The sequence below is a fragment of the Cryptotermes secundus genome, unplaced genomic scaffold, assembly GCF_002891405.2.
Source record: "Cryptotermes secundus unplaced genomic scaffold, Csec_1.0 scaffold741, whole genome shotgun sequence".
NCBI classification, from domain to species: Eukaryota; Metazoa; Arthropoda; class Insecta; order Blattodea; family Kalotermitidae; genus Cryptotermes; species Cryptotermes secundus.
In genome coordinates this window covers 407,740-435,220 of record NW_019724599.1, presented here as the reverse complement: position 1 = coordinate 435,220, position 27,481 = coordinate 407,740, and the positions used below count along the sequence as shown (strand labels likewise).

The following is a 27,481-nucleotide window of genomic DNA, read 5'->3' as shown; positions in this document are numbered from 1 at the left end:
TATTTATACCTAATGAACGTTTTTCACGATGTTTACGGTTTTGAGAAGTTTAAAGAAATTTATGGGACGTCAAGAATGTTACCCTATGCCAGGAATAGTGAATAAAGCCCAAAGTGAAATAAATTTATTTGGGGGGGGGGGTGACAGATTATTCTGACTAGTGACTTGGGTTGCGAACACATGCAGATGGTACAGGAGCAACAGTTGATATACAGCTGACACTTATTTACAATGACAGTCATATATATCTTTTTTTTTTTTTAATTTGCGCTTTTAGTATTTTTGGAACGGAACGTTGCTGTAGTGTGATTGTCACTCCTGCTTCATATTCGGAAGATGAAATCTTGGTCTAGGCTACCCTGACTGAGATTTTTATGGCTTTCCTGGGTGTACAGGGGAATTAATCCATTGACACTAGAAGAAGATCATCATCATCAGTAATCTGTCAAGACGACAGGTCCACAGTCTCTTTCAAAACAATTCCTCCACTTAATGCGATCTAGAGCTTTCTCCTTCAAATGACAGTATCCTCTTCTGTCCCCAAGGTCATCCAGCATCTTCTTACGTCTTCTTCCTCGTCTTCTTGTCACTTCTATCCGCCCATCTATCTTTCCTTCGATAGCTTCTTTTAGAAGGCAGTTTCTGCGTAAAACATGACCAATCCAATTAGCCTTCCGTTTTCTTATTTCATGTAGGATATTCCTCTGCTCACTGACTCTAATTGATATTGAAGAAGATATTGTACTTAAATTTGAAGAAAACTGTATTGAAACATGTAATTCTTCTAGAGAGAAAGTTAGGGCTGGAAATGGTCAACTAGAGGGTTTGAGCAACTTTCTCATACCCCTTTACAACAATTGAGGGAGATGGTTTGCTGGTAAATTTGTTAGAATTTTTCACGGAACCGCAAAGCTGAGTCCGTAACAGTATGTAGACTTACATTGTCTCTAACTTCCCAAAACCGCCGATGCTCTATGAGTTTGAATTCTGTAGTACTGCATGAGAACTACGCTACCTCTAACTCAACCAATCAAGGGATTTTAAAAAAGATTTCTCCGTATTTCGTTTAAAATAATTTTTCTAACAAACAGAGTCCCGGAAACCCCCACGCACTCCCCAGGGAGCTGTAAACTGTTTAAATGTTCACTTTCTTTTCTACCCATACAGTGTTTATAGTGTGTATGTTGTGTATGTAACTACAGTATTGGGAAATGCATTGGGTAATATTGAAGGCCTGTGGCAAATTGCTGCACAGATAGCGCACAGTTTGCTCCTGCGCACACTACACCCGGCGCTCTTGTAGGAAGCCGTAATCTCCCTAAGAGTGAATTCCGGGAAGTTACTGATCTTTCCTGCTTGTACATATGTGTGTATATAATCCATATACATAACAGAGAACCTAAAAGCATCCAACTCATGGCTGCTGCGACGATACACTTCAATAACCGAAACATGTCAAATAAGTAGAACGGATATTACACCAATCTTAAATTGTATTATTTTAACTATAACCAGCTTGTTTTTAAAAACTGAAGCACTTAAAACGTTTAAATTTTACATCCTACACACAGTGAAGTGATACAGTGCAGTTGAGCAGTCTGACGATCACATGTACCTGATGGCGGCCTCATGAGGACTAAAGAGGTTATAAAAATGAATTAAACGCAGATTAAGTGGCAATAAATCAATAATCTACGATATTCTTCTTTTACAGTACGATTGTTTTATATATATATACGGTATAATGCAACCAGATGCTCAAATGTAATATTACATACATCATCAGGTTTGAATTGTGGCAACTGTATGGCCAGCAAGGAAACAACGGTTTAGAAGGACAAACCTTCACCACATCCCCACGTCAGTTGTCTGTCAGGCCAGAGAGTAGCCAAATGTTTGGGTTTTCATTTCCCCACTCTAATAAAAGTACAGTTATGCAGTGCTTAATTAATTAAACACCACGCCTTGAAGACATAAGAGGGAGTGGAGATGCGACTCACCATTCTTAACCACGGTACTAGAAGAATGTCAATGACCAGCTTCACGCTCCGACCGCTTTACCTCCAATTAAGCAGCCCTTGGCACCCATTGTACGTATAGAAGGCTGGGTGGACCCCTGATTCGTCTCCGCGCAAGATCCCACCTGGCACCCTATTACGTCACGCAGACATCATGGTTGACCATGGGAAAACTAAGGGCCCCCATACACACACAGTTTGGCCTCCAGTTCGGCCTGCACAGTTGAAGACTGAAAGGCAAAACTGACGTGTGTGGTGCGGCCGGCCGGCCAATCGTTTGGACTGTTGGCCTGTGGGAAACCCGTCAGTCCGTCAGTTCTGCCTGCAGGACCGTAGCACGTGACGTGTGTGACTCAACATTATAGGCTGGAAGACCGTGATTGTGGCATGAAGCCTGCCGCTTTATCTGCGCGTGTATGGGGAGGAAAGGGAGGGGGTAAACTGTCACAGTTTTGCCTGTAAGGTCGATCGGAAGGCCAAACTGTGTGTATGGGGGGCCTAAGCGTCTTGGTAGGGCCAGTTGTTCCGGGACTGCATGCGGTCTTGGCATGCCCGCACCCTTCGTACATTTTCCGACTTCTTGTTTCGCTGCTGAAGATTACATGTCTTCTGTCAGCAGTCGCTGAGACGATACGCAGACCAAAGCCGTAAGCTATTCTGGCTATTCCCTTAGTCATTGCAGAGAGATGCCAGGAACTCTTAGAATAGACTTTCTTCTAGCTGATTTACAAACAGTCGACAGTTCATCAGACCGGCCTGATATATGTGCAGTAGCACGTTCTGATGATCAGATAGCGTTGGTGCCCCATATGGCGAATACCAAGCAATAGTAATCGTTGTAGATATCAATGAATCATTCTCAGCAATAACATCAGTGATTTATTTTACTTTAAAATTGCCTGTGACATTTCCGAAGTTTCTTTTGATTCCGCGCAATAACGCCATCTGATTTTGCATCATGGTTTGCATTCCACAACTTAAGTGACATTTGTGGTTTTGTTCGTGACCGAGTGTAAAGATACACTCCACTAATGAACTGTGTGACTGATTGCATAGAGCCCTTGCTGGGAAGGTAATAGTCGCTTAGCTACTTAAGGAAACCTCCGCCCCCGTGGGACTAAGCCTACCTCCATTAACTTCTCCGTTCACTTCGGTTTTTCTAGATCTTACACATTCGGTAGGACTCCTTGGGCGGGTGATCAGCTCGTCGCAAGGCCTGTACCCGTACACACACACAAACTAAACATCCATACCCTGAGTGGGATTCGAATCCACGATCCCGGTTTCCAAGCGAGCGAAGACAGTGCATGCCTTAGACCGCTCGGCTACTGTGACCGGCCCTCCGCCTTTTATGGAACTAAAAGATTTATTGTCATGTTCACAAGAGCCCATCACTAGACTCTTATCATAACCACACACCTTAGTAGCTCTAGTAGTATCCTCCTGTCTATGCCTATGTCTCCCAAGTGGTCATTTCCTTCAACGTTTTGCATTGATAATTTTATATGCATTTATCATCTCTTACTGTATATTGCCCTGACATCTTCACCTAGATTTTCAAATTGGTCTGTTTTCTGCAACTTTTCGCCTAAAGTCTTATATGCATTTCTCACATCTGCATGCGTGCTAGAGTCCCTGGGGTGCAAATTAGCTGTAGCGGTAATGCTTCTGACTTGAATTTTGGACGTGTCCGGGTTGGCTCTCGACTCAGAGACCGGCAGTCCTTGCTTTAGGTTTTCCGTTGCTCTTGCTGAGTCCTTCCAGGCATGTGTCAGGATAGTACTTCCGTCCATATTATTTCCAATTCATTATTCACTAGCAGCATATCATTGCATTCAACGCTATGCATATAATCGGTGACAGCGTTGATAAGTAAACCATAAATAAATACACGTTCCGTTCTCATGCTCCTTGATTTGATCTCCTTGACAGTATTTTGCAAGAATATTATAACGGTTTTGAAGGCGTCGGCTTCGTAAAGACGTTCCAGCGCTCAACAACGGAAGCTGTGTCTCATTGGACAGATGTTATAGCTCGTTACTAGGCAGCAGTTAGCGCGCCAAATAAATTATCTGCGTAGCAATCACGTAACTTGTGTTTTCTATATAGTCTGCGCCACGGAACAGTGGAACTATTTTCTGTGTTGTCCGTGCCGCTGCTATATAACGCGAGTCCCTTTGCAGCTGAGATGAGTTTTTAGTTAAGTTCCGAGGTTCCAGGGCGATTGAATAAGAAATGGCAAGAAGATTTCATAGTGAATTGAAGTGCTAGTTTCTGTGTTGATATCCGTTGCCAGGAGACGACTAGTGAAGACGGAGAATCCTAGTGCGTGTGCAACGGTGAACTGAAAGTGTGTAGAATAGCGGTAACGTTATAATTGATTGTGATTAAAAGAATTGAGAACTCGTAACCGAAGTGCTAATATATCCAATCATCCGATCTGGAACCCGTTATTTTCGTCACGCGTAACACCCTACACGTGACAATATAAATGTTGAAACTCCTCACTACGCCGTTTTCCCCATCATCCTGTTACTTCCTCTTTTGTAGGCTCAAGGACTCTTCCGTCTCAAAGACCTTCATTCCTCAAGGTCTGTTTCACCTGTATGGTGGGTGACCAAAATTTATATCAGCAAAAACAAGAAGCAGGAAAATGACCGACGAAACAACACACAATTCTTAACTAAATTAAAAAAAAGGTAAAAGGCAAAGCTATCCCCGTAACAGGCCGTGACGACCCATAGGGCTGTGAGACGTCGAGGCTCCCACATTTTCGCTAGACAGTCGGCTCACAGATGGCGGTAAGGTTGTCAGCCTTACGCGTCGGCCGCACTTTACCCCTTCTCCAGGAATATTCCTGGTGCTCATTTCTGTCAGAGGCTGAGTCGACCCAAGGGCCATAGTGCCGCTGGAAAGATTAGGTAAATTGAAAAAATTCACCTCATCAGGACTCACAACCCGCGACCTTTCGGTTTATAGCATGGTGCTTCAACCACCTACGCTACCCCGTGTAACTGAATTAAACGCTAGTAGAATGGAGGGCGTAGGATTTGATTAAGGACTCGCTTGGAACACACAGCTACATGGTCCATTTACTGAACTTTAACTCCAAAATATAATGAATCAGTAATAAGGTATTTAAATAAAGAAGCAATACAAGGTACATCGGAGCCGGGATAGTTCAGTTCGTCTACATGTGTATTGCTCTTTACGTGTATAACCTGTACGAGCAAATTCGATCACTTGAAGCTTCTTCTCGTCAGAACATGTCTCTGTCCGCACAAAACCACTCCTTGTAACAAACAAACTCAGCAGAGCAGAGGTCATCTTGGGAAACTAACGATGGTTCAGCTACTCAGAAATCTGACGTTCGTTGCCGTGTTAACTACAGCCCATCACTCTTCTTAGTTCCAGCCCAGGATAGCTATCACCAGAATAGAAGAAAGGGGTTTAATTACTTTATTAGGGTCAGTGAGTTGTGAGGAAGTAGATGTTTGTTCTCAAGAAACGCAGTTCATACCCCCCTCCTCGATAAAAAGAACTACGATAAATTTCACGCATTGACACATTTTGTGGCCGCTCCCAAACTATTTTTAACGTGGGATAACTCCGAAGTTCAAGTTGAGCCATTGCAAAATTTGGACGAATTCGTACTATTTTGTTAGTTATTTTACGACAACTAGACTGTATAACGTCGCATTATAAGTTGGCAGATGAGTGATAGATTAGAAACTGCTAGGAAGGAAACGGTCTGGGCCTAATCGAGGTACTGTCCCGAAATTCGTCTGAAAGCACTGCGGAGAGCCATGAAAAAGAGCCTGTTACAATAGTCGATGTGTCGGCCCAGACCGAAGCAAGGATCTTCCAAATACACGTCTAGAGCGTTTCCTCTGAGCGAACCCACGAAATTCGGAGTCGACATGTAAAATTACTCGTAAACGAAGAGTAGGGGGGAGGGAGTGGCAGAAATTCGCCCGTTTTGTAAACGATAAAGCGTCTTTAACCATTGTAGTCCATATTAAAAATTCACTTCTTGCCAGCCAACGGGACGATCCCAAAGTCCTCTCGGAGCTGAATGTTTTGCCAGCAGCACATTAACATTGTGGCCAACTGATCAAAAAGCATTAATTCACACAGCCTACTGGATGTGTTGAATTCAGAGTCCTAGATACACAGATGATTGTCAGAGAGTAAGTCAGTGATTAGACAGCAGACTCAAAAACAGCTACAAGACTCAACAAGTAGTAGCTACAAGAGTCGGCAGTCGGATATGAAACATGCATGTCTACGCCAGGATCAGTTAGATTTGTGATCGCACACAACCAATACAAGAATGCATTAAGATTCCGAGACCGCAACCGGAAAGTATGTAAGGGCAATGCCAAATTTTGGGTACGCGAAGCGTAAGAATTAATTTAACACTTAAACTAAAGCGCTCAGGAATGAAGTAAAGTTTATATGTTTATTAGCACCCACAATTAATTTAATTCATTTAGCGAATTATCGCCGCTATCTGCACTAGTTATCCCTACTTTATGTGTCATAATTCTTAATAATTTTCAGAGGATAAAAGTATATAAAAAGTATAAAAGGGTATAAAAGTAAGTGAACAAGCAAACAAGCAAGCGGCAAGCAGGATTGGCTTACGCTTCGACCCAGAAGATGGAGGCAGTACGTTCCCCGATACGGTAATTTTTCACCGGGCTTTGCTGCGTAACGCCCTGGAAGACAGTACCCTCTATAGTCATCGCCGTGTGAAACTGAGGTCTCATGTAATTGACATTTGTTTACTGTTTCCACCGTATCGATTTACAGTAGATCTGTCTGTTAAAATTATTTTTAGTAACGACCAAAGAAATCGAACAGAAAGAATCTAACGGTATGCCTTGAAGCGTGGAGCAATGCCAGAATTTTTTCTGTTCGTCACACTTACGTAAGTTGTTTTATGACAGAGTAATTTTATCTCTCTCCTGTCTCGTTCTTGCCTAATTACATGTTGCGGCACAGACTAACTGCGTGAAGCATAGTCCGCCTTGAGAAGCTAATAGTTGTTCAACTAGTGAAGAAATTCCCTGCATTTATAAAACCCGAAGATTCAGTTCCGTGTTCAAAAGAGTCCGCCAATGGTTCGTATCAGGTAGATGAATCCAATCCATACATTTCCAGCGTATTTCTTTAAGACCTGATTACTCTTACACTTTGACCCATGTCTAGGCCTTCCTACTGTTCTCTTTCATTCAGATCTTCCACTAAAATATTGTATGTATTCTGTTCTTCCTTTTGTTTGCTACATGCCCTACCCACCTTATCATCTTAGTAAGTCTGGCAAGGATTCTCTGCTGCAGTCTGTGACAAGACATGAGCATATATGTGTACTGCTTATTTTCATCTTCACTTCTCTACCAGCCTCCTATAGCCTTTCCTCTTTGGCTGTTTAATGACATAAGAATTAAAGTAGGTGGGGTGGGTATCTCCTATCAGGATCTGAGGTTTCTAACTCACAGACAAGATCTGTATGATGTGACACATTCTTCATGGGTTTCCGTAAAGTTTTGGTCTCGAGTCTGTATGGTGTGAAACTCGCCTCTGTCATTATGGGAGGGACACGGCCACGCCATAGCTCAAGCGGTTAGTCGCTGGCTTCCCATCGCGGGTCTGGTCAAGTGGGATTTGTGGTGGGCAAAGTGGCGCTGGGGCAGGTTTTCTCCGAGTACTTCGGTTTCCCTGTGTCTAATATCCATAGTTTCATAGTTAACAATGGTGAGTTTTCCTACTATTACTTTTTTTGAAATGGCCAGTTTCTGTATGGCAGAAGGTTATTTGGCAGATCTCTGGTATCTTGGATGTTCATTCAAACAAGTCTTCATTAAAGAAAGAGATGAATTTTTCTCTGCTGTAGCTCTCCTGTGGTGTGCTTTAAGCATTATTTATAATAATTAAATATTTTCCACTCACATTTACTGTCTGTGATTTCTTCTTTCAGATTACATGTCAAAGAGGTACTGATTATACACTGTATGATACATTGTTAGTTAAAATACAACAGGAGAATGATTATAACTATTTGAAGTAGGAGTCAATCATAATTTTTAAATTATCATGTACTATCTATATATATATGTTATAATAATATATAATAACATGTATAGTATAAACAAGAAGCGGCCTCCATAGTCTAGAGGTAACGTTCATGACTCGTAGTACGCGGGTTCAAATACCTGACGGAGGTCGTCAAATTTTTAAGGGCAGAAAAAATCAGGGAACAAGTCCTCCGGGAGGGACTTTAAGCTGTGGGTCCCGTGTCGTAACTTTATGGCACATAAAAGAACCTCGTATCTCCAAAGGAGGTCACTGAGCCAAATTACGGACATTTCCCGCCCAACAGCAGTCTCTAATACCTCTGGTAGATGGGGGAAGCATTATAGATACCTCTCAGCTAGTAGAGCCGGTCTCGCTGGCTGGGCGGGACTGATGGTAAGCACCAGTACCGGTAGGATATAGAGACTGGTAGAATATCATAGAGGGAAGCACAATGGACCAAGACAGGTCTAAGTGCATGGGGAAACCCACCCTCTCCAATAACTAACTAACTAACTAGTATAAACAAATGAAGATTTTTAATTAATCGGCCCCATTTATTTTCACATATTTTTGGGGTAATCTCACTGGTCCCACTCATGTGTAAACTTGTAATTCACCATTGCTGCACCATCATAAATTAGTTCCTTTGAATAGGCTTTTGGAAAGGAAAGCATATTTTGAAATAAAATTCAGACTCCCATCAGAACAATGCCTTCTGCCTAGTCTTTAGATTTAAAGAATTCCATCTCAGTAAAAATCTGATTTACCAATTTGCACTGCTGAAATAACTTATGGAGTAGACAAATTTGTGTTTTCTTAGGACATGGTAATGTGTTTTTCCTTTGTTTTAGAACTTTGAAGCTGTTCCGTATCCAAAAGAGAACTATGGCAAGTTCTACTCAGGAGACTCATATATTATACTCTTCGTAAGTACAGCTGCATGTTTATAGGGTGAATTGTACTGTTACTGTCTTAACATTACACATACAGATTTCCTTTTTTTTAGATATAGCTCTCGGTTTTGCGCAGTGTAACATTACTGTCTTCACATTGCATCCTGTTGCCTTTGTAAGTACAGCTGTTAGGGACCAAGTCACCCTGCCTGCCTCCTCTTGGTGGTTCATGAAAGTGTCAGACTGGGCTTCCTGTAGGCAATCAGGTTGGGTTGTCTGACTAAGGGTGAAGGTGCTGTAAGGTAAGGACTGACATATTAAAGCCTGCATAGCACAGAGGAAGCTGTGTGTTGAATGGAGCTATTGGGGCACAAGGTAGACATCCCATTGTAAGTGAGCTATTGGAGCACAAGATAGACATCCAATTGTAAGTGAGCCTTTGCTCCCGCATGTAGGACTGTGTGCATGGTGGGGGGGAATATTTTCTTCAGCAGCAAAATTTCTTAGTGGCTGTAATGAGGGTCCAATGTGGGTGTGATGCTTTCTCTTGGTGGTGGAAAGAAACATAACCGATAGAAATATTTGGATGGACTAGCAGAAGAAGACAAACAAGGGGAAGGCTATTCTAAAGAAGTGAAGGCTCTGGAGGTCTGTTGTGGGGAGGGGGGGTGCTCTGCTGGCCCTGTTGGCAAATGACAGAGGTAGGCTGCAGTTTTGCTGTCATCACTGTCCTTGAAGAAGAAAAAATGCCTCCTGCATCAGAGGGCCAAATTGTGTGGTTTCCACTTGCCTTGGAGTGGGAGGGGATCTTCCGGCATTGGAGAGTTCAGTTGCTGCTATGAGCATGAACAGATCTCTTAGTCCACTGGGAGAGATACTAGAGGAGGGCTCTTGATGGGAATGAGTAATCTGACCATCAAGAAGAAGAATTGGACAGAATAGCACATGAGGTAAACTGGGCAATAGTCCCAGTCTTGGAGGCTGGTGCCTTAGCTGGTGTTTGATTATGGGTCTAGCTCGGACCAAGTGTGGACTCTGCTGATCTTGTTGCTGATAATCAGATATCTCAGGGGCTCTGGTGAGGATCCATTTAGGGCGAGACTTTAAAAGTTCTCTTGATAGGGGTGGATAACCTATCAAGAAGAACTGGATGAGCTGGCAAAGAAGCAGGGCAGTTGAGGAAGGAACTGAGGTCTCAGCTTGAGCCGGGGTCTGAGTTTTGCTGGGGCCAGCAGTGGTGGGTACTGTTGCAGCAGTGCAAGAGATGATGTCAGTACCAAGCTTGATTTGGCATGGATCTCTGACCTTTCACTCTTCATTGGTGAGGCTAATTGATATTGGCAGGCCTTCAATATGGAGACTTCTGGCTGTAGCTAAGGTCACAAAATTTGGAGCACAAAATTGACCTAATTCAGGTGTGAGTGCATAAGGGGCTACTGGAAGTTGTCCCCCTCTTGTCAATATGTTACAAGTATAGTTGTCTCTTCTGTGCAGTGCAGTGTTGCTTCTGTCACAGTATGCCTATATGTATAATGTTTTATTTACCATAAGTATGGATGTCTGTTGTGTGCAGTGTAGTTACTGTCTGCATAGTCTACCTTTATTTCGTGCTCTTTGTAAGTGTAGCTGGCTGTCTCTTGTGTACAGTATAGTACCTTTATATCGTGCTCTTTGTAAGCGTATCTGGCTGTCTCTTGTGTACAGTATAGTGCTACTCTCTTTGCAGCAAATGTGCTGATGTCTTCTCAGTAAATTTAAGGACTGCAGTCACCTATAAATTTCTGGACTTGAGATTCTCATGACAGTGACTGTGAAGAGTGCAGTCTTCAGGATTGTAATCCTGTGTAGTTTGGAGAGAGCCCAACGTTTCAAACGACAGAATAGCCTCCATCTTCAGGGTCAAAGAGTAAGCCAAGCAAGAAACCAGTAGAATTAGACAACACACTAAAAGAACCACATATGGGAGGTGCAGGCTGATTATGGGCTCAGCCAAGCCTGAAACAAACTGCAAGAGAGCCAGTTGATAAGTGACCATTGTCCATAAGGGGTCTCAGAGCCATTGGGAACAAAAGAAATTGTACCTTATTTTGGAACTGAAAAGGACTGTTTTCAATTGAGTAAAGTTGGAGTGGAAAGAAGTCATGTATAATGTCTGGTGAAGAGGTGAGCAGGGACAGCAAGAGGTAGTAGAAAAGCCAAGGATATTAAGGGAACAAACTGTTACCAAAACAGTGCAGGAAGACTGGGAGTACTGAAAGAACATAGTCAATCCCCTAACAAAGGTAGTGTGCATTGACAAACTGCCTGAAGAACCATGTCACATGAAGCCTATGAAGGAGGCATCTTGCATTCCTTCAGGGAGAAGATGGAAGGTTTCCAAGACTACTTAAAAAGTAACTGTTCTCCCTATTCATGATGAGATATAACTTAATCTCATTCGCCTCTCAAATATCATCCATGCACCTGAATTTGCTGGAGAGATAGTAGTGTCCTAGAGCAGAATGGCATGTTCCAAATTGATGCTGTGCTCAACCAATGGTGTTTTTACTGCATAGTCAAAGATATATATGCCAGTGATGCTCCTTGACCATAGTGTCAGTGAAGCGCCCTGTATGTCTACCTTGGCCACATTCACAAGGGGTGCTGTATACCCCTGATGTCTTCAATCATTTTTTCCTTGACAGCTTGTAGGAAGCTGGAGATTATCCTCAGCAGGGAGGCCAGATGATTTGAAGTTGTGCTGGGACAGCACCACATAGTTTAGGAAAGTGACTGGGTTAGGATCCTCTTGGGGCAGAGCAACGTTCACAGAAAGGTTGAGAACCTTATGATTCTGTCAGTCACTATGGCTCCTCCACCTGGATGTGACCCTGAAGGGTGAAGGTTGTGCTGGTCACACAAAATGCACCAAGGAGGAGAACATAGCATGCTTGTAGCATGGTGGTAGGAACCAAAATTTAGGCAGAGCTTGATGTTAGTGGGTTTTTGGTGAACTTAATTACCCAGAGTGCTGTCAGATCTGTAAATTGTGAAGGTCAGGAAGGGAATGTGGCTGTTTCTTTCCTTCTCCATGGTGAACTGGATTTTATGCTTTACATTGTTCAGGTGAACAAGCAAGAGAGCATCAAGGGGCCATGAGACCAGATGACGAAAGTGTCATCCATTTATCAGAAATATCGAATTGGTGTGTGAATTGCCTGGTTGAGAACCATCTCCTGAGACTCTTTAGAATCGCCAGAGAGAATGGTGAACCCATAGCCATGCCATCAATCTGTTCGTAGAACTAACTACTGAAGCCGAAGAAAGAGAAAGTCAGGACATGGCAGAAGAGTCTCAGAATATCTTTCTTGGAATGTAAGCTTAGGAGGTCCAAAGCTTCCCCCATCAGCACCTTGGGGAAGAGTTAGAGAGCCTAGTGTGCAGATGGAAGCAGTAGGGATTTTTGCATGGTGTGGAGAATTCCCCAAGTGGGATCGTGCCATAAGCTCACGCAGTTAATCGCTGCCTTCCCATTGCAGTGGCCCGGGTTCGAATCCAGGTCACATCATGCGGGATTTATGGTGGAGAAAGTGGCACTGGGGCAGGTTTCCTCCAAGTACTTCGATTTCCCGCCAATCTTCATTCCACCAATTACTCCACTATCACCATCATCTATCATCTGAGGCAGGTACAATAGGACAGTAGTGGCCACAGTACCAAATGGAGTGATTCTCATCCCACTAAGAATAATAATAATAAAAAATCACCACATGAGAACTGGGGAGACCGACCAGGTATTTAGACAGGTAGAAGCCCCAATGATGCTAACAGTGATCCTCAAGGGAACACCTCCTGTTCGATCTATCAGACCTCAGAAACAGAGGGTCCCTTGAGTAAGACAGTCCTCTGCTCCAAGGCGTTGGTACAGTTATTATTCAACTTTTTGTACTCCTGGTCCTCTGGGAGGGCAACAGTCTTCGGATTATAGTGTCTGGTGTAAAGGACCAAAGTTACATTGCTTTTGTCAAATGTAGGATATTATGTTTGACTTCTAGGGGCTTCAAGGAACTTCCTTTTCACATGGGATGCATTGTCTTAGGCTTGCTGGAGCCTTTTAAGATCCTGAGCATTTTCTGGTAAGGCACATTTCACATGTTCCAACTGTCAGAGGATGTCCTCAGTATGCAGCACCATTGGGGGTCACAGCATAGTTCAGACCTTCACTGAAAGATGAGTATGGTGCATCTTCCAATGGCAAGTTGCTTAAATTTGAAACACTCTTCCTGTTGTCCGATTATCCAAAACCCATCAGTATCACACTCCATAAAATGGTGTCAGCATGATCACTCAGCCCCAGCCATCAGACAGTGCAATTCCAGCAGCTCCAGGGAGACCACAGTCAGTTCTTGTCTGGTATGGTGGATCCACACATGGTGCAGAGAGAAGCTTGCCTGTCAGTAGATTCTCTTGGCATTATTATAACATGTGTGATGCTGGAACTGTAGGAAATCAGGAATGGTGCTTTGGTCCCTGTGCCTCAATTGGAAGGACAGAGAACATACTTGTAGAAGCCTGGCTTTCTTGATGTACAGTGTGTCAAATATGCAGATGCTATGTTGTACAAGAGCCTTCTTACAGATGATTATTGTTGTACCTGAGGTTCTCAAGTGTTCTCAGTGAAGTGTTAACTATCATCACAGTACACCTGTATATTGTTTCTTTTGTAAGTATAGCCATCTCTTGTTGGGAGTGCAGTGTCACTGTCATGACACTATACCTATATATTTTTCTGTTTGAAAGAAAAGTGTGGCTAGCTTCTGTTGTGTGCAGTTTGGTGTTAGTATTCATAGTAGTCATATTTGCTGCTGTTTCAGACAAAGAAGAATGGTAGTGACTTCAGCTGGGATATTCACTTCTGGCTAGGAAGTGACACTGCACAAGTAAGTTCTGGCAACTATCAGTTATATAGGTGTGCCTGAGTGGGGAGAAAAGAAATGTATGTATAATATTGGTGGGGAAATATCATGAATATCATGAACTACAGCCAACTGAAGGGCAGAGAGGGAGGTGAAATGGATCTTGGAGAAGTGGGTATGTGAGGTGCCTTTGGCTCAGGAACATTTCCAGTGATTAACTTGGCATTAGCAGTGTTGAAATTTAGGGTTGTACAACCATAATTAAAATCTTACATAATTAGTTAATTAGGGATGTGTGTTTAACCCTGTGAAGCCTAATGGTACCACTGCTTTAACATTTAAAAATTTGACATTATTCCCACAGGGTGGTTTCATGTGTTTTGTACTGTTCTCACAATAAATAACAATTGTTTCCTTAAACAGCACTAACCAGCTGATTGTTGTAGAGATGTAATATGTTTCCTGTGAGGTACAAACATAATAGTTAAATGTCTATGTATCACAGTTTGTCAGTAATGCAACAGATATTAAAATATTCACCATTTAACACTTAACACAACATGTTTTGGCCACAGATGGCCATCTTCAGGTGTTCCAGTGCTTCCAAACTGCTACACTGCTTTGATGCGCGCTAAAATTGCACGTTGCAGTCCACTTGAAATAACATAAATAATTACTTAAAATCCGTTACAATTTTTCTATTAAAGGCTTTCATAAAATCCTATTCGACCACTTGTTTAAAGCTATATGATATTCCAGACAGTTTGTTTCAGCAGCTTGTTCTTCTGTTTCATTAAACTGTTGTTTTGCTATGTCTGCAATCTGTAATATGCCCCTTGCTTGTGTGTTGTTCCCTCTAGCAGCGTGGCGTTGTCTTCATTAGTGAAGTTGAAACAGTATCATTAAATAAGCCAAGAATATGTAATTAATTAATTAATTAACCAGTATTTTAGAAATGGTAAAATAGTTACAGTCAGTGTTCAAGGTAGGTTAACATATAAACACACTGCATGGTTATATTGCCTAAAAAGTTAAGAAATATAATCATAAGCAAGAGAGTCATACCTTGTACATTTTGAGCCATAATGGCCATGCCAGAGTGGTTGTACCTCTTATTGGCTCTGTGTCAGCCACCAGCAAAACTGGCTGCAGCCTCACAGTGTGGAGATCTTTCACAGTACAGTGGTGGCATGGCCCTGGTAAATTGTCTTGAGCTTCTTTGGTTAAAACTTACAACGTGACCATGAAGATTACTCTTAAGGAATGCTATCTTTTCTGCTAGAACTATGTTTGTTGTTACTCCTATGCTTGGTTTTAGCCTCAAGGCTGAAATATGACAGATATTCCTCTTTTTACTTTAGACAAGTAAGCTGATATATATCACATTTTCAGTGCTATGCATGGCGGCATGTACTGGTTGAAAAGAATCACTGTTCTCGTAAGCTTTCTTCTCCTAGCATGGCTTTCCTTTTATATGAGTCATGGACTCTTTAAATATCAGTAGCCAAAAACAGTCACAGATTAAAGATGCACATTTTTGACCCTGTCAAGAACTTGCTTGGTTTGCTTTGGTTGGTGAACAGTTGCCTGAAGATCGCGCTAAGGCCAAAGCATTTTGCAATTTAATGTGATTTGAATTGCATTTTAAAGTACATGAGAGACTCTGAATGATTTGGGTTTGCATTAGAGACGGAAATAAGGCAACGTTGTGAAGGAATGTTTGACTTTTATTCTGACAGTCTCGTCAGTTTTTGTGCCTTTCCTAAGTTGATAAGGTGGGTAACATACTGTTCTCCCATAAAGAAATGTGGTATATGTTTGTACCAGGATGAAGCTGGTGCAGCTGCTATTTTGTCAGTGGAGTTGGATGACTCACTGGGTGGGGCCCCTGTGCAGCACCGTGAGGTGCAGGAGCACGAGTCTCAGCTATTCCTCTCTCACTTCAAGTCTGGTATGAAACAGTGTTGTGAATGTCATGCCAAAGTTCCTTCTCTACAGCTTGTTACTTTAGCCTGTGCCATATGTAGTCTGATAGAAGGTAGTACACTGAATTGCTGTCCGCCATGCCTAACTTCAGCATTATCTGATGGTACAGATGAATGGCATGACAGGGTTGAAATAGGCCAAGAGCCTTTCCTATCAAATCTTTACCTTAAAATTAGTCTTCAGCATTTCCTAACCAATCCTTCTATATTATGTTACTGATAAATATCCCTACAGTTGATGAAGCATGGTTAAATAATATATGCAGCAACCATACAGCCATACATTAAAGCCTGTTCCCATATTTCATAGAACAAGCAATATGAAAGTAATGAAAATAATATTATGTAAGATTTGATATTCTCACACTGATGGTCACAAAGAGTTCTGTCATCCAGGATAAGATGCTGTTTAGTCTGTTGAAAGTCAGCTGACGTTTTGGAAGAACACATAGCCTCCATCTTCAGGGTCAGAGAATAAGCCAAGCAAGAAAGCATGAAAGGTGGTTGGTTGACTTTCAGTGGACTAATGGCTTTATATTTCAGAAGATAGAAATCTTCAAAAATAATATTTATTGCGCAGATTTCTAAAATGTTATGATTCATGGTTAATTGTTAGAGAGATGAGTTTCTGACTGTTTGTATGGTTAATTGTTAGAGAGATGAGTTTCTGACTGTTTGTACAGTATAAGAGTATGTTACAGAAGTTTTATGAATTATCACCAGGTATTCGATACCTGCCTGGGGGAGTGGCCAGTGGATTTCACCATGTGGATCCTGATGCAGTAGAAAAGAAGCTGTTTCAAGTTAAGGGTAAACGAAATGTTCGAGTCAGACAGGTAAGGTACAGTAGTTTCAAGTATTGTTTAAAGTACTTGGAGGTCAGCCTCACCTTGTAATTAACTGAAGAGTTTATAACTGATTAAAAGTGTGCAATGCCATTTCTCATATAAATTTCTGAAGTCATGGTGTGCGTATTGAAAGACCTTGGTTAGTAGCCTCATTAGTCTCTTTAATTATCAAATAAAATAATTAATTTAATGTATATGTAAGTAATTTTATATTTATGAATATAAACTTTGAGCCTGAATTTTCATCATGGAGGCCTGGGTTTAATACCAGGACAGTTCATGTGAAGATTGTGATGGACAGAGTAATGTTGGTATTTTGGCTCCCATGCTAATCATCCAACCAGCATTCCATATTCACTGTCAGTGCACCTGATGTATCACAGTATCTTTACCTTGATAATCAGAGATTTATTCCTGAACTTGCAATTAACAAATCTAAGTAGTTTTCGGTTTCATAAATTTCCCCAGTTGAAGGAACAGTGGTTACAACAGTCTGGATTGTTTTACACTTCCTAGGTGAATCTAAGTGCTGCAGCAATGAACAAAGGTGACTGCTTTATCTTGGATGCTGGGAAACAGATCTTTGTGTATGTGGGTCAGAAGAGCAAAAAAACAGAACGACTGAAGGCCATTAGTGCTGCCAACCAAATCAGAGACCAAGACCATGCTGGCAGAGCTGAAGTTCACATCATAGGCAAGTAAGAAAGCTGTGCATGATAAATGATTGAGACCTGCAAAGCACTTTGATGTTAAGCATATTATAGAATGTTATATAATGGAACCGCTGTTGTGATTGCTTGCAGATGAATACAGTAGTCAGCCTGAGACTTGTCGTTTCTTTGAGGAGCTTGGTTCAGGCTCACCAGATGAAGTTGCTGATGAAACAGTAGGTGGAGATGATGCAGAGTTTGAGAAGAAACAAGAGGTATGGACTTACTAAATGGCCATCATTGCAATGTAATTAGCTTTGAAATAGCAAATGATTTCTAATTTAGGGCACCCAGCTGATGTGATAGCAGTTTTATCTCTGTAAATATAATGGTTGTAGAGTGAAATGATAAATATTCCCTTTCACTTTTCATGTTCTCTCACAAATTACATGTAGACACATACTCTATCATACTTTTAATGAAAATGATTCAACTTGAATTGTCTTAACATAAAGAAAGAATATCTTTTCAGAACTCATAAAGCCAAATGTCTTATTGAACGAATTTTTATTCCATAGAATCTTATTATCTTATCTTTTTTAGATGATGTAAGTTTACAACCCGAGAATAAAATGTAATTCTTTTAATTAGTGAAGTCAGTTACTTGTTTGAAATATATGGAATGCAAACAGGGATGTGTTCATCTCCTTACTTCCTTACTCATGGAGTTGAGACCTTCTGGAGGAGCCACCAGTTCTGCAGCTACTCAAGAAAATCCCAGCATTTTATGGAACCTGAAAGTTCATTACCGTGTTCACAAGAGCCCTCCACTGGTCCCTATCCTGCGCCAGATCAATCCAATCCATACCATCCCATCGTATCTCTCTAAGATCCATTTTAATATTGTCCACCCACCTAAGCCTTGGCCTTCCTGGTGGTCTCTTTCCTTCTGGCTTTCCCACCCATATCCTATACGCATTCCTCATCTCCCCCATTCGTGCTACATGCCCTGCCCACCTCATCCTCCTTGACTTGATCATTCTAATTATACTTGGAAAAGAGTGCAAGTTATGAAGCTCCTCATTATGCAGTTTTCTCCAACCTCCTGTCCTGTCTCTCTTCGGTCCAAATGTTCTCCTGAACACCCTCAGTCTATGTTCCTCCCTTAATGTCAGAGACAAAGTTTCATACCCATACAGAACCACAGGCAGAATTATAGTTTTGTATATTCTGATTTTAATGTTTTTGGACAGCAGATGAGAAGACAAAAGGTTCTCAACTGAATGGTAGCAGTCATTACCACATTTTCAAAATATCTGTTTCCTATCTTTATGCCATGATTTTGCCCTACATTTTGGTGACAAGACAGCAACATATACTTAGTTTTCTCTGTGTTTACTTCTAGACCAACCTCTTTACTTGTGTCAATTATAATTTGTGTGTTTTTCTTTATGGTATCTACATTATCACCCAGTAGCACAGGCCAACAGCTGATGTGTCCCGTTTAATTTCAGTCCCAGCTGGTTTCCCTGGACCTTCCTAATGGCATATTCTAAAGAAAAGTTGAAAAGGAGTGGCGATAAAGCATCTCCTTATTTTAGACCATTCTGGATAGAAAATTAATCAGACAAATTGTTACCTACACGGACTTTACTATACGTTTCGTTTAAACACATTTTAATCAACCTAACTGGCTTCATGGGTATCCCAAACTGTATTAGAATATTGTACAGTACTTCCCTCCTAACTGAATCGTAGGCTTTCTTGAAGTCTATGAATAGCTGATGTACTGTCTCATTGTACTCCCATTTTTTCCTCCAATATCTGACGAATGCAAAAGATCTGATCTGTAGTTGATCTGTTACGTCGAAATGATGATCCCCAATAATTTCATCTCTATATGGGCTTAACCTTGAATATTGGACAAAATTTTACATGAAGTTGATAGCAGTGATATCCCCCGATAATTACTACAGTCAGTTTTATCACCCTTCTTGTGAACTGGTACAATAATAGACTCCTTCCACTGATCAGGCAATTTTTCCTTGTGCCAAATAGAAGTAATTAGATTGTGGATCTTAGAACGTAATATTTCGCCTCCTGCTTGAATAAGTTCTGCCGGAATTTGATCACTACCTGGCGATTTATACCTTCTCAATTTTGCAATAGCACTTTCAACCTCAAAAGGGCTAGGATCAGGTACTAATGGCTCAGCTGTATCGATTTCTGTCTGCCTAACATCACTGACCCCATGCACATTTAATAACTGAGAGTAGTTCCTCCACCTATTCAAAATATTGTGGGAATCTGCAAGCAGATCACCATTCTCATCCCTCACTAAGTTAGTGCTAGGTTGGTAACAGCTCTTAAAGCCATTTATCCTCTATACAGGTCTCTAATATTCTTGTTCTTACTGTTCACTGCAAGCTCATCAATTTTGTCTTTCAGATATTCCCTCTTTTTGTTCATCTCATTAACTAACCATATATATAACTGAATATTGCAGGCTGTTGTAGTACTATACCGTGTAAGCGATTCAAGTGGAGAGGTGACTGTGGACAAAGTTGCAGAGAAACCGCTCCATCAAGATATGCTGAAGTCGACTGTATGTAAACAAATTTTGTTTTGTTTATGAATAATTGTGTGCTGTGATTTTGTGAATGCATGAGACTTTCTTTGAATGTGTAAAAAACAAAATATTAAATTGTACTTGCTTGAAATTTTTTGACACACGGGTATTTAATTTGTAATAGAATGGAGGAGATATTGAATTCTGTTTCAAGCTAAACATACTGTGTTTTTGTAGATTCTAAAGGGTTATGACAATGGTGTATAACACTCAGAGTTACTAGGTTTTTGGACTTTGTCCATTGTCTGGTAGACCAGTTTCTGAAACATTTGTTTTCTAGTTTTTAGAATACCAGGTAATGGACACAGTCCCAAAACCCAGTAACTCTGAGTGTTATACACCATTGTCAGAATTCTTTAGAATATTTGCATAACTAGAATGGAACAGGTATATACCCTTGCCGTAGGAAATTAGAACACCTAAAAGTTCAGTTAGCTAAAGCCCTCAGTTATGTAACTTTCCACATGAGATGCAAATCTCAAGGTATCATCCCCAAAGGCTTTTCTGTATTGACTCCCTTCAGTAGTTGACGCTCTTCCAAAATTGTCTAACATGCCATTCAGACACTTCTCAGTGCTAGGATACACTTTCATACAATAAGGCACGTCAACTCCAGAAAATGAAGAACTGGAGAATTTTGTCCAGTCATCTGTGAATAATTCTTACCAAAAGCGTATCTTCACCACTGTGGAAAGTTCATACAGAAATATCTTTAATAATCAAAAAGAGATTCATATACATAAGTTCTTCCTGCTCAGTAATCAACAGAATAGTTCTTGCCTACACCAGCTTCAGTTTCTAAGAAATTTATCCTTAATCTTTCAAAATATGTTCTCACAGACTCTGAGGAAGCAGCCCTTATGAAGGGTTTGAATTTTTCAGTAATGAATCCACATTGCAACCTGGATATGGCATGTGCTGTGAAATCAGTTGTTTGCAAGCATATACAGACTGTGGGTATGGAATTCAGGTGGAAAATTAGTTCCATGTTCAAGAAGTTTAAGTCTTCCAGGTCTAGCATGACTGAAGAATATTGGAAGCCATGAAATCTTTGAGGCATAACGAAGATATTAGGATTCTTCAGACAAACAGAGGCAACTTCATGGTGGTGTTGGGTGACTCAAAATACGAGGATAAGTTGAGCAGTTGCCAGATTTTGTGGTTTATGAGCACATGCCCAAAGATCCTACAGCTAAGGCTGAGAGCAAAGTATAGAGACCCTTTCCAAACACAGAACTACTCTGCCTACCAATCTAAAACATAAGTTGACTCCATATCACAACAAACTTCCGCATATGTATGGTCTTTCCAGAATTCACTTCATACACTTGTTGAAGTCTGTAGACCTTCAATCTTTAGATACCCTCATTAACTTTGACATCAATCTTTTCACTAATGTATCTGTCTACAAGGCTCTTCAAGTCATCAGAAATAAGCTCCATAACGATGACACACTCATGGAAAGCTCTGTCTTGCAGGTTGAAGTCATCATGAAACTGCTTGGAGGTTTGCTTGAGAATCACAAAAATTTCAGGTGGATGTCAGTTTCTTCCAATGAAAAGATGGCATGGCTATGGGAAGCTCTCTATCATCTACTGTAAGCAATATCTTCATTGAACATTCTGAGAAAGTGGCCCTTGACTTGGCACAACACAAACCATCGCTGTGGCTCCAGTTTTTTGATGACACATTTGTAGTCTGGCCTCATGGTCCAGAGTTTCCTCTGCCACCTCAGTAGTTCAAGGCCTTTCATCCAGTCTACTATGGAAATAGAATCAGACAGTGCAATTCCCTTTCTGGATGTTCTGATCATCAGGAAAGAGATGAGACTGGCCACCAAAGTCTACAGGAAACCCACACACGCACACACACACACACACACACACACACACACACACAGGCCAATTTCTCTATTGCAACTCTAACCATCTACCGCATGTGAAAAGAGGTCTGATTGAGAGTCTTCACAGTAGAGCTTCCACCATACGCTAAGTATGACAGATATGTTTAATCAAATTAGCAACTTGAGACGTTAGCTTCAGATCAACGGTTAACCCCAAAGCTTCGTTGACTCAGTCATTACTTCCAAGGGTAGCAGTGGTCCGAATAAAGAGAGAAAGACTCTGGGTTCTGTGTGTATTCCATATGTGAAGGGCGATTCAGAGAAGTTCAGATGTATAAGGAATTGATATAACATTAGGATGACCTTCAAAACTAAACACATTCTTACGAGTTCACTCATGAAAACCAGGCCAGAAAGAGATGTGCAATAGAAGGCACAGTGCATCTGTAGCATTCCCTGTGGATGTGGCAGAAGCTGCACTGGTGAAACAGGCAGGCCTCTAGCTGTGCAAATTCATGAATGTACACACACTCTCAAAGAGGGTCTTCTGGAAAATCAGAATTAGCCCAACATGCCTATGAAGAGGGTCACAGAGTAGGCTGGAATGAAGCTAGGATTTTGGAAATTGAAAGTAACAGCAGGTATAGGAAATACAAGGAATTGGCCCATACGGCATGTTTAACCTATCTGTGAGCATAAGTTTTGGAGTGGCACACTTTTGTCCAAACTTCTTGGGGTGAGCATAGCTGTTTTGTTTCCTTAATTATTTTCATAATTATTTACTGAATTGTTCTGTTTTACACTTTGTCCTGCATGTGGCTAAAAAGATGAATTTTTGTTTCTGATTTTCTATTATATTTTTCAATTATTTAAAAATTGTGTTCTTTTTAAAAATGTTAATGAAGTGTAAAATTTAAATACATGTTTGTGTGTTTTGAGCTTGCAACTAATGGTGTTATTTTTATCACTACAGGAACTTGACAGACAGGTATGAACCAATGCCACATATGTTACATTGTAGAACTACTGCAAACGCATGCAAGAATGTTGAACTAACTTTGGTTAATATAGCTGTAAATATGTCTTCAGGTAGTTCTGCATGGCTTTTGCTTTTTATTTGAATTCAGGCGCGCATGGGAAAAATGTCCTGGTTTTGAATCTCCGCACTGTGAGGTGTTATAGACTTTGACACTAGAAGGAAGTGAATAGTCAGCCTCGTGCTTCAAGATGTAAAATGTCTGGAGCCTCACCTCCACACCTACTGTATACCTTCAGTGTGAGATGTCTGGGTGGAGTCACATATTTACCTTTTATTTAGCAGACGTTTAATATTTTACCTACAATGTGTTTCTGTTTAATGATAATGTCTGTTAGTGCTAGAGGAATTAAATATATTGTTTCCATACTATACTTCTGTATTTAGGATTAGTTCTCTGTCTGTTGATTTCTACTCTTTGGGCAGTCAATGTCATTAGTCCGTGGGATCAGCAGTGCTTTCCTGGTAGTTTGTCATTAAATGCAAAGGAAGTAAATTTGAGCCTGATAGTTTTATTAACACTGATCAAAAATTAGAATTTATAATTTTTATATGATCACTTAAAGTCTTTTTAGATATCATCCTTTTCCATGCTTAATCATGATGGGAATAAATTATTCACCAATTAAGAAATTTGCCATAGCTTGAGCTTTTCATCTGTCCATGCCATATATTCCTTATAAGGTATCTCTCAAGGCTGTGGTTTTCTACAATGTGACACCATTTTGAAATGGTGGATACAATATAGAGTTTCCTCTCCATAGAGAACAGTCACATGAGGTTTGAGGTTTTCATGGCCATGGATGTTAAGGTTACTGTCTACTGTGATGCAGTTGTGTCCCACAAGACCACACCTCCAATATTCACCACCATGAGAACATCAAGTCTCATCAGATGTGAGTGATACAGTATTTGTGAATCGGTATAATTTACTCAGTCATGAAATCGAGAGTTTCCTGTCTAAGTGAATGTATTTATATTAATGTTAATGATCGGTATGGATTTGGCTTTTGGGACTAAGCTGCATCAAATGGTGAGGGTTTTTCATTATTTCAGCAAACCTTGCAGTTGCCATTTCATGTCACTGGGAGAGAAGAGAGCAGTAATTTTGTGGTCTTCTTGTAGATTTCTGCTTCTCAGCACTCCCCTTTACCTAAAACTGAGTACACCATCAAGTAATTGTTTTTTTCAGATTGTACTTCTCTTCCATGTATACGTTGAAAATTATGTTGCACGGTTATAGTCAATTTGTACTCAGCGTACTGTAGCATGCATTGAGCTTTCTGCTGAATGGATGCCATCTGTCAGACTAACTGGGACCAAGCACATAGCTTGAATACCACCACACAATTATGAACATCAAGTATCACTGTGACACTAATGTTGCATGGGACAGGTGAAGATAAAACCTGGAGAGTTTTAACATATTCCATTACAAATGCAATTGTCACTTGTCTCAAATTTTCTGATGTCTTAAACAGTGAAATCCTGGGATACTTTTTTGATTACCGAACACACACACACACATACACTGTTTGTATGTATATGTGCATGGGTGTATATAAGGTATCACTGTCTGACCTCATCAGTGGTTTCTTTGGTGCAAAGATGTGCTCCTGATGATCCTCCATGAAGCTTTGTCAGTACATCTTTTTCTTGATCCAGGGGAGATTACAGGGGCTGTCTTGAACCATCCATTGGCCAACTTTTGGTGTTGCTCCAGCACACTACCACCCACCACAAAGGAGTTCTGCTGAGCCCAGTAACTCTTGTAGATGTGAATGCATTTGGCTGTATCTGTCCACTTTGAATGATGTCCTACTTCTGTTCTCTGTAGAAACAGTCCCACATCATCATAATCCAGTTGCTCCCAGTTCAGGACTGCATAGTCCCAGCCATCTGCTGTGGCAGCAGCAACGACTTGTACCCTCAGGTTGCCAGACTACTATATTATATTTAAGCATCCTGTTACACTATACACTTCTGTATGTAATAATACAAATGCTGCCATGAATGCAACAGTTTATTTGGTTGAAGATCTTTGTCTTTTCTTCCTCTACACTACATGTACTACTTTAAATTTTGAACTTTTAAATACTGGTATTTAAAACTGTAAGTTTTGAACTTCAAAATTTCAAACTGTAATTCTAAAATCAAACTGACGAGCGTGTGTTGGCGAGATTTTGAAACAAAACTGACAGGCTGATGTTTTAGATTTTGGACTGTGTGCAGTGTGACAGCTACGTAGTGAAAAATACACTTGATGATAGCCAATTACGGCCAAAACATGTAGCGTAGAGGAAGAAAAGACAAAGATCTACAACCAAATAAATTGTTGCATTCATGACGGCATTTGTATTATTACATATAGAATTGCCAGACTACCTCTCAAGATTCTTAAGGTCAGCACATGTCTCATGGCATTGTTTTCACTAGACTGCATCTGTGATGGTATGCTTCCACCCTTGTTGATCTTCGGATGTGAAATTATACTTTTGGAAACACTGAACCCAATGTGTGTCTTATCTTCAGCGTTCTTGGAAGTAAGGAACCAGGTCAGGGTGTAGTGGTCAGTGTCAAGGTGGAATTCTTGTCTGTAGAAGTATTTATGAAAGTGTTCCAACATTTTCATAATTGCCAATATCTCTTCTTGAGTGAAGCAGTAGTATCTCTCAGCCTAGAATAGGGTCCTGCTGTAATATGCTACTATGATCCTGGGTCTTTGCACTTATGACAACACACCTGCAATCTCCACATTGCTCATGACCATGTCAAAGTCTGGTAGGATGTACACAGGCTAAGGAGCTCCTTAGCTCACGCTTGTCTTTCAGTAGTGGCCACTCCCACTCAGCCCTTAGCTCCATAACTTCATGATATGTCCCAGGTACCATATCTTCTACTGGAACAGCTATCATTTGTTTGGGTTGAGTTTGAGGTGGGACACCAAGTGTGGGTTATCAGGCTGCATCTACATATATTCATGATTCTGGTGGGTACCTCCTGTTGAGCTTGATTCAAATTCCTGGCTGTGTACAATTCTTTTTGCAGGAAATCTTCAAAGCTAGTTCCTCTAGACTGTGTGCTACCTTCATCTCTTTAGTCACCACCCTCTGACATTATATTGGTATCATCTTGTCTCTGGCTAGCATAATGAAGGATGATCATGGTCTGGCTTCAGGACACCATAATGGCGTCTCTTCTTGACTTAGTAAAAACACATTGTGCTTCACATCAACTGTTGTGTTAAAAATTTATAGGATGTCCAGCCCCATGATGAATTTGTGTGTGATCTTTCTGATGAACACCCAGATTTTTAGCGTACTCTGCCCCTGAGTTGGTTCTACCAATGCCTCTTTGGGGATAGGAAGAGTATTCCCTGACACCATCTGCAGGTCTTACAGCTGACTTGGCTTTATCTCGGGCAGTCCTGCAGTAATGTCAGGCCTGGTGATGGTTGTGGATGCCCTGTTGCCAATGGTCATGAGGCATGGCTTTTTGTCTGTTCAGCCTGCTGCATTCAGGCTCCTCTTGGTTCAGACATTGAGTGTGAAACAAAGGGATCTGGTTGGTGATCCTAGTGCCTTCTCTGTTTGGCTCTAACTCATTTTGTGAGTCCTGGTCACCCCCCCCCCCAGTTGAATGTCTCCTCTGAGATGAGTAATATCCCCACATTGCCATGTGCAGTCCTGTCCTCCAGTGCTCAGATCCCAGATGGAACTTTCTTCTTAAAATGTGCCTTTCAAAGCCATCAGTGGATTTAATTGTTACACCTTTTATATCTGTATTGTCAGTAATGTGATTCTTACCCTTCTCTATGTGTGTAGTACTAAGCTCCAGGCCGTCATACATATTATGACTGCTTATTATTTTAAGGTTAACTGCTCAGAATTTCCTTTTTTCTCATTCTACATATCAGATCACTCCATTAATCTTGTACTGGATTTTAATCAAATGATTGATAGTTAGCATTTGCTTCAAAAGTCACTTAACTTTGTGTCATGGTGATGATATGATGCTAATGGTGCAAGGATTAGAAATTATTGCTAGTATTGAATATAAAGCTTCTTCCTACATTGTCATGAATTCCTGTGACAATTCCTGGTGTCACAATTTTCAGATATATTTGCAACTCTTAAGAGAACTTTTATAAAATGCATATTGATATTCTGTGTATGATAGAGACTGCACAATCCACATTGCAGTGTTGATGAAGCAGTGGCACTTCTGGCAGTTAGGATTGTTCAACAGTTTTGCAAATTCTACGATAAATATTGTGCATCTCATTAAATCAAACCTGTCTGTCAGGAATTTGTCAATGTAGGCTTGAGCAGAGATGTGCAGATTCCAGTTTAGTGTACCATACATACAATAGTGTTGTGAATGAGAGCAAGTGAAGGAATTAATGTTTCAGGACTGCTATATTTTGGACACAGTCACGTCTGGGATCTTTGTTTGGATTGGCAAGCATTGTACAAAAGATGAGAAGGTAGAGGCCATGAAGTTAGCTCAGAAGTTCCTTGCCACAAACAACTACCCAGTATGGACAAAGGTACGTAGTTTCATTAGTACAGTTCTTCTCAAGTCTTCAGTGCATAAATTCTAT

The 27,481-nt window shown here is 40.8% G+C and overlaps 1 protein-coding gene across 4 annotated transcripts in view; it reads left to right on the top strand.

The window, feature by feature from the left end:
• LOC111862418 (gelsolin, cytoplasmic) overlaps window positions 1–27,481 on the top strand; it is a 73,917-nt gene that overhangs the window by 17,762 nt on the left and 28,674 nt on the right. The window contains exons 1-10 of one of the 4 annotated variants that reach the window (XM_023847792.2): window positions 6,285–6,383; window positions 8,951–9,025; window positions 13,846–13,911; window positions 15,715–15,838; window positions 16,596–16,708; window positions 17,237–17,414; window positions 17,524–17,645; window positions 19,877–19,975; window positions 22,816–22,830; window positions 27,290–27,427. In XM_023847792.2, the coding sequence (XP_023703560.1) occupies window positions 6,300–6,383; window positions 8,951–9,025; window positions 13,846–13,911; window positions 15,715–15,838; window positions 16,596–16,708; window positions 17,237–17,414; window positions 17,524–17,645; window positions 19,877–19,975; window positions 22,816–22,830; window positions 27,290–27,427 (1,014 nt within the window). In that variant the 5' untranslated portion in view covers window positions 6,285–6,299. Of the gene's footprint in view, window positions 1–6,284; window positions 6,384–7,693; window positions 7,779–8,950; window positions 9,026–13,845; window positions 13,912–15,714; window positions 15,839–16,595; window positions 16,709–17,236; window positions 17,415–17,523; window positions 17,646–19,876; window positions 19,976–22,815; window positions 22,831–27,289; window positions 27,428–27,481 lie in introns of those variants that run through there. The other 3 variants (XM_023847794.2, XM_023847790.2, XM_023847791.1) reach the window with 3 other exon arrangements.